The sequence below is a fragment of the Herpailurus yagouaroundi genome, unplaced genomic scaffold (assembly GCF_014898765.1).
Source record: "Herpailurus yagouaroundi ecotype Mexico unplaced genomic scaffold, PumYag 77, whole genome shotgun sequence".
Lineage (NCBI taxonomy): Eukaryota > Metazoa > Chordata > Mammalia > Carnivora > Felidae > Herpailurus > Herpailurus yagouaroundi.
In genome coordinates, this window is record NW_024412388.1 from 24,474,038 (window position 1) to 24,480,691 (window position 6,654).

General features: G+C 56.7%; 2 protein-coding genes across 3 annotated transcripts in view; one reads left to right on the forward strand and one right to left on the reverse strand.

Moving 5' to 3' along the window:
- Positions 1–1,979, reverse strand: part of LOC121025308 (myotubularin-related protein 9-like) — a 5,969-nt gene extending 3,990 nt beyond the window's left edge. For both annotated transcript variants that reach the window (XM_040467855.1, XM_040467861.1), the window contains exons 1-5: positions 1,733–1,979; positions 1,446–1,554; positions 1,080–1,205; positions 791–964; positions 60–286 (exon numbers count right to left, since the gene is read on the reverse strand). In XM_040467855.1, the coding sequence (XP_040323789.1) occupies positions 60–286; positions 791–964; positions 1,080–1,205; positions 1,446–1,554; positions 1,733–1,917 (821 nt within the window). In that variant the 5' untranslated portion in view covers positions 1,918–1,979. The remainder of the gene's footprint in view (positions 1–59; positions 287–790; positions 965–1,079; positions 1,206–1,445; positions 1,555–1,732) is intronic.
- FAM167B (family with sequence similarity 167 member B) lies at positions 1,978–5,488 on the forward strand. Its single transcript, XM_040467916.1, has 2 exons — positions 1,978–4,365; positions 5,040–5,488. The coding sequence occupies exons 1-2, from the start codon at positions 4,105–4,107 to the stop codon at positions 5,268–5,270; spliced, it is 492 nt and encodes a 163-aa protein (XP_040323850.1). The 5' UTR covers positions 1,978–4,104; the 3' UTR covers positions 5,271–5,488.
- The last annotated feature ends 1,166 nt before the right edge of the window (positions 5,489–6,654 follow it).

Consider the following 6,654-nt stretch of genomic DNA (forward strand, 5'->3'; position numbering starts at 1 on the left):
CGCACCGGTCATGGAGAGTCCTGTAGGAGACCGCCTAGGAGAGGACGAAGACCCTTCACCTCTCCAGCGGCCGGTGCAGCCTTTTCCAGCCAGGGTAGGCGGCTTTGGCCTCGGTCCCGCCGCCAGTCATGCGGGCCTGTTTGGCGGCCTGAGACGAGCGCGTGTCCACGATGAAGCCCCGGGCCCCAGGGCGAGCCCCCGCCAGCACAGCTCGCAGCAGCTCCTCGTCCTCAGCGCAGCGCCTTTTCTGGGGACCAGTCAGGGGCTGGCTGGAACGTACCAGCACCTGTGGACCGGGACTGCGCTCCGGAAGCCGTAGCCACCCAGCCTTGGCTTGGGGACTCCTCTCCCGGAGCCCCGAGGGAGGGTCTACACACTAGGGCAGGTCTAAAGCTGGCAGGGGCAGGCCGGAGCCTAGGGCCTTAGCGGCAGAACTGGCCGGGCGCCGGGCCCGGCCTTGGGTGTGTTGTAGTCAGAGGGGAAAGGGACCCGAAGAGTAGGCCGTGGACGAGTCCAGGGTTGACAAAGAAGGGACTAAGCTCAGGGGGCCCGACCGGCCGGGGGCGGGTCCCGGGATTGGCGAGACTCCGAAACTGGGGAGAGAGGCGGGGTCAGAGTCAAGGAAGGCCGGAGGGGGCGGGGCCTGTTGGAGGCAGGACTGGGCGCGGCCAAAAAGGGTTGGAGCCGGCCGGCGGCAGCCGCGCTGCGAATTGGCCGGACCGGTGCAGAAAAGGGCCAAGAAGGGCCGCAGTTGGTCCAAGAGGCAGAGTCTGGGGAGGGGCGGGCTCACGGTTCCGCTGGGCGCGTGGTGGTAGCTGAGCACAGGGAAGCGGCCTCCCTGGCGGAAGCGGGCGCTGCGCGCCAGGGCACCGTCGTCCACAGAGCGAGGCACGATCACCGCGCGGGGGTAACTGGGGCACACGCTGAAGTCCTCGTTCACCTCGCTCAGCCGCCAAGCGTTGGTCTGCGGCCCAGGGAGAGGCGAAGGCCAGGTGTAGGGCACCCAGTGAGTGTCAGGACCCCACGCCCCTTCCAGGCGCGGCGCTCGCCCAACCGTGGGCCCCCAGGACCGCACCCACCTCGCGAGCTACTCGCTTGTAGTAGCGTTCGGGTGGGTGGAAGTGCCAGGCGTCGCCCAATCTCAAGCCCTTGGGACGGTAGAAGAACGGAAAGGAAGTGATGACCGATTCCAAGGAGGACAGCGCCTGGGGAAGGAAGTTGGGCGATCTGGGCAAAGTCGGAATCATCTCGCCCGCACCCTCCCAGCCCCTTTCGCCCCTCAGCTCCCTCCTCTGCAGTTACTCCAGACCACCCTGCGTCCCTTACCATTGGCTACGTTCCAGGGTAACACTGGATGCCGAGTCCCCTTGCGCAGTAGCCCCCGTTTACTCCTCTCGTTACGGAGTAGGGGTAGTTTAGGGGCCTCGGGTGCACTGCTTGTGTACCTCGATGGACCGGGCGATGTCCAGCGACGCTTCCACGCCCTCTATTTCCAGCTGCAGCACTCGGAGGTCCTTACAGCGCAACGTGATGGTGCCGGAGTCACTCGCGACCCTGGGGATGGACGGGCTTAGGTTGAGTGTCACCCGCCCGTCACCAGGGAAGGAGAAATGAGTTTCTTAGGACTGGACGTAATGCAAGGGTGCAAGGGCTCCAACTGCTCTTGCCCTCCCCCCTCTCCTCCCGGAGCCGCAAACTCCCCGACTACGGGGACGCCCCCGCCACGTCTCACCGCTTCTCGATAGAGTCCACGCTACGCAACAGCAGCAGCCACAGCTCTGAAGTCGCCTGGGGCCCTGGCGACAGCAGCAGGTGGTGGCCGGTGAGGCATAGCGTGCCACGCAGTGGGGGTGCCTCCGGACCCCTCAGGAGCTTGGCTTGGGCCCGGCCGGTACGAATCAGGTCCGAGAACTCCATTCCGCCTGGGGTGGGCCTAGGGCCCAGCAGAAAGACTCCAGGAGCGTCAGGCGGGGCGAGCGCGGGCTTCGAAAGGGACAGGAACTGGCTGGGCAGCTGGCGACGCCGGCAGGACAGCTGTTAAGGAGGCCCCTTGGAGGAAGGGATCGAACAGTTTCACAGGAATTTCCCCCTCCTACTGCCAGCACTTCTTAGCGAGGAACCCGGCCAGAACCTGTTAAGGAAACCTCAATTTCATCATCTGTGAAATGGGGAGAATAGTCTTGCTTAAAGCCCGTTGCCTCCTGTCTTGGTCGCAGGTGGCACTTAACAATTTTGTTTTTTTTAAACTCAGGTGCTGCCACTCTCGCTGATTTAAAAAAGAAAGAAAAATACCATTTCTTGTACCCTGGTGGAAGGGGTTGGAAAGTGTGGGTGTGAAACTGGGAACTGTCTACTTCCTCCCTCTACATCTGAGGCAGGGTGGGGGAAATCCCTTAGTCCACCTTAAATGCAAGCAGCTGTGTAGCTGGTGCCCCTCCCCCACCACAGCTGGAAGTCGCTGCCTGTGGGCGCCCTCTATGGGGGCCACTTCTGGTTTAGTCTTGCCCTCCGAAGCCTCAACTCGGATCACTCCATCCTTCCACCAAATATGAATTGCCTGTACACTGAACTGGGCCCTGTATTTAGTGAGAGGACCCAAGGATGACTGGAGAAGGTTCTGTTCATTAGGATTTTCAGTCTAGCAAGAGACACACACTTAAGCTGATAAATTACAAGAGTTTAAAGGATTTACTGGAGGACCCATCCATCCATCTCTCCATCCATCCAATTATTCTTTCATTTCTTAAATGATGCCTACACTCTGTTAAGTGCTGATTACTAAGAAGAATAAGACAGATTCTTGCCTTCAAAGGGCCTTTTGGTCCATTAGGTTCCACACGTCTAGAGTCCAGGCACACACACACACACACAAAACCCTTCTTTCAACACACACACACATTTCATTAAACACACACACAAAGAAGATAAATCATAGGGGGACACCCATAACATAAACATAAAATCGGAATAATCTGTGAAAGGAACCAGACATAAAAGAATACAAATTGTAAAATTCCACACCAGCTGGGATGGGAATTCGTTAGAAATGCAAATTATCAGGCCCCACCCCATATGTCTCTTTTAACAAGCTTTCAGGAGATTCCCATGCACACTACAGTGTGAGAACCATTGGAAAGTACACAGAAAGGCAAAACTAATCTTTGCTGTCAGAAATTATGGTAACATTACCCTCAGGAGAGTAGTGACAGGCCAGGAGCACTTCCTGGATGCTGGTAACACTCTTGCTTTATCTGGGTGCTGGGTACATCAGTGCATTCAGTTTGGGAGAATTCAGCAAGGCATGCATTTATGATATGTGAGTTTTTCTGTGTGTATATTTCAAAACAAAATTTTAAAAAGGGAACAGCTCTGGTTGAAGCCCTGGGAGGGCCAGGAAGAGAGAGGGTTTAGGAGCCCTTCTACGGCTCTGCCTTTATCCCATATACAGTCCTTAAGGGGTTTCCAAGGGAACCTAAAGTTCCTTAAAGTATAGCTTGAAATCAATCATTGATCTGTCCCAATAGAGAGTCGGTGACTTGTCCAAAGTCTCACAGAGCCAGCACCAGAACCCAGATCTCCTGACTCCCCGGCCAGGGTTCTGGACACTGTTCCTTTCCTACAAGGCCAGTGTCATGAGTGAGGATGGTGAGGGGGAACAGCTCACCAGCCTCTGTCCAATCCCCACCCCTTAACTTGGGTCTTGGGAAGAAGGCCAAGACTCTAGTGTGGATGATGCTTTTCTCATCCTGGAGCAACTTCCGTTCTGGGAACTGGGTGTCTCCTTCTGGGCAAAGACAATAAAATTCATCCAAGGGGCTGGAGGAACAGGGCTCCTCCTGCCCCCACCCGGATGAGCATCACGTGGCTCCTGGGTTAGCAGGCCAGGAAAATCCCAGCCCTTGCACACTTAGCCTCCCATACCCCTCTATTCACCCAGCCTGACACACTCAGAGAGACCAGACCCATCTTGAGCACTCACCGTCACACATTCCCTGGCACAGTTCCATCACCTTCAGCTCCTGCCACCTCTCCCCAGCAACACTGCCACCCTTTCCCAAATTCCCAGAGCTGCAGCCTTGCCCTGACACTCACCCCAAATCCACCATGTCCCTGGGGCCACTGAAATTCCAGGCAGTAGGTGAAGAAAATGAAGAGGATGAGGAGGGAGAGAGCCTGGACTCCGTGAAGGCACTGACGGCCAAGCTACAGCTGCAGACACGACGGCCCTCATATCTGGAGTGGACAGCCCGGGTGCAGAGCCAGGCCTGGCACAGGACCCAACCCAGACCCGCACTGGGGGGCCCTGGGACCCTCTGCGGCTTCGACTCAATGGACTCTGCCCTAGATTGGCTCAGGCAGGAGCTGGTGAGTCAGGTGGGGTGGGCGGTCTTGCAGAGGGCCTAAGGGCCAGTCATCCTTAGGACCCAAGAACAATGGGTGTGGGGAGGGGTTGAGAATGGACCTCAACTCCAGCAACTGCCTGCTCCTGTTGCTTTGTCCTGGGGCTGAGGAGCCATGAGTGGACTTGTCCAATGTTTTATCCAGGGAGCCTTGCCAAAGCAGGATTCCATCCAATCTATCTTCTACCGACTACTCCTGTGGCTCTGGGGACAGAGCCCTGGCACCAGTTATAGGTGGGGAAGGTATGGCCTCCCCCACTCTGGGAATTGCTATACCTCAAAGATGCAGTGAAGGACAAAAGGAGGCATTGACCACACCGTAGGCAGAATCTGAGGAGGCGAGCATTACATAGGTGGCTCATAACCCAATATGTGCGAACAGAAAGATGTTCAGGCTCCAAATTGGAGATTCCGCTTAGTTGCCCTGGGGTGGGGCCCCAGGCACCTGTATTTGTTTAGCAATCTCTCCTTAACTTAGTTTTAGAGCAAGATCTGAGAGACGGGGAGGGATCAAGCTGGGGCGAGAGGGGGTGGGGAGGCCACAGTCTGTGCGAAAACCCAGGGTGTTGACAGGAAGGGAAGAATGACGAAAGTGGCTGAGGACCAGGCCAGCAGTCTCACGCCCCCTCTCGGCCGCAGCGGGAGATGCAGGCTCAGGACCGGCAGCTGGCAGGACAGCTGCTTCGGCTGCGGGCCCAGCTGCACCGGCTGAAGGTGGACCAAGCCTGTCACCTGCACCAAGAGCTGCTGGACGAGGCCGAGCTGGACCTGGAGCTGGAGCCGGGGGCCGGCCTTGCCTTGGCCCCGCCGCTGCGGCACCTCGGCCTCACGCGCATGAACATCAGCGCGCGACGCTTCACCCTCCGCTGAGCCACACCTGCACCTCCTGAGACCTCCCGGGAAGGGGAAAGGAGGGGTGTCCCAGAGGTGCCAGCACCTCGCAAAGCGTGCTGGGAGGGTTGGGAGATCACTCAGCTTTCTGGGAGCATAAAGGCCCCTGCTGCCTTAGCTTGGGAAGGGGGAGTTGGAGGAAGGGGAGAGGCTCGCCGACCCCCAAGCTCTTCAATAAAGACCCTCTCTGCTTCCCATCAAGGTCTCTGCAGTCATTTATTCAGGCCCAAGGTCGTTGTGTGTCATCTGTAGCTGGGACCAGGGATTACACTGCAGGAGAGAAGGCCCAGGTGGAGATGAACAGAGGCACCCCCCTCTCCCCCTAGCGCCAGCTCTATCTCCCTATTTTACCAAGATCAGAGCTGGAAAAGCGCTTCAAATCCTAAATCACCCCCATGAAGGTGACAGGTCAATGGGCAACTGATGAATGCAGGACCTGGTGGACCTGGGTTGAAAAGCCAGCTCCACCATGCATTTTCTATCAGATCTGGAGGCGGGCCCCTTAAGCCTGCAACTGTTCCTTTCTCTCTAAACTGGAAATGCTACTTCTCACTCCGCAAATAGTTGGAGATGTCTTAAGTGAGACAATGCACAATAGACACTCCATAAACTTGAACTGTGTCTTGCTTATCCTTGCTATCACCCGTGGTATTAGTACCATTGTGCTGAGGCCCAGAGATGGGCTGTGCAAGGCTCTGTGTCACCGGGTTCTTTTTTTTTTTTTTTTTTTTTTTTTTTTTTTTTACATTGTATCTCCTCAGCCTTTGTTTCTGTATTACCCTCTTTGTCTGACTTTCCAACTCAGGCTTCCTCTTCCCCCCACCCATTTCCTGTCTCCCCCTTCCCTCTGCAGCTGAGGTGCAGGCAGCATCAGCTTCCACCTCACAAACCCCAACAATGCTCTGTGGGCTCCCCTCCCCCAACTTGTTCACTAAGTGTAGGTCTGGTGGTGGTGACGGTGACACATTTATGTTTTCCTCCGGGTGGGGCCAAGGCCCCGCTCTTGTGCCTGATAGATGCCACCCAGGGTTCCTCATAACACTGGTGACCTGACGCTTAGCCTATGATGGGTGCCACCCTCAACCTGGCCCCAGGGGAAAGGGAGATTCTTGGCCTGCGTGCTGCTTGTGACAAGGTTCCTGTCTCCCGCCTATAACAGAAAGTCCTGCCAGTCAGCTACCTGCACCTGGGTCCCTGGGCAGGCGTGTTTGTCTCCCACTTGTTGCAGGAGATGGTGGCAGGCCCCATATTTCTAACAGGGGCTGTGTCCTTGCCTCATCCTGAATTAGAAATGTCGTCCTAATTAGTGGGGGCTTGCCCTGTCCTCTGTCCGCAACAGGGGCTGTGACTCTGTCGTCTTGAA

What these genes read in the sequence shown, in the direction of transcription:
- FAM167B (XM_040467916.1), top strand. Translation starts at nt 4,105, where the DNA reads ATGTCCCTGGGGCCACTGAAATTCCAGGCAGTAGGTGAAGAAAATGAA. An exon ending in ATTGGCTCAGGCAGGAGCTG is followed by an intron (nt 4,366 to 5,039) that starts GTGAGTCAGGTG and finishes TCTCGGCCGCAG; the next exon opens with CGGGAGATGCAGGCTCAGGA.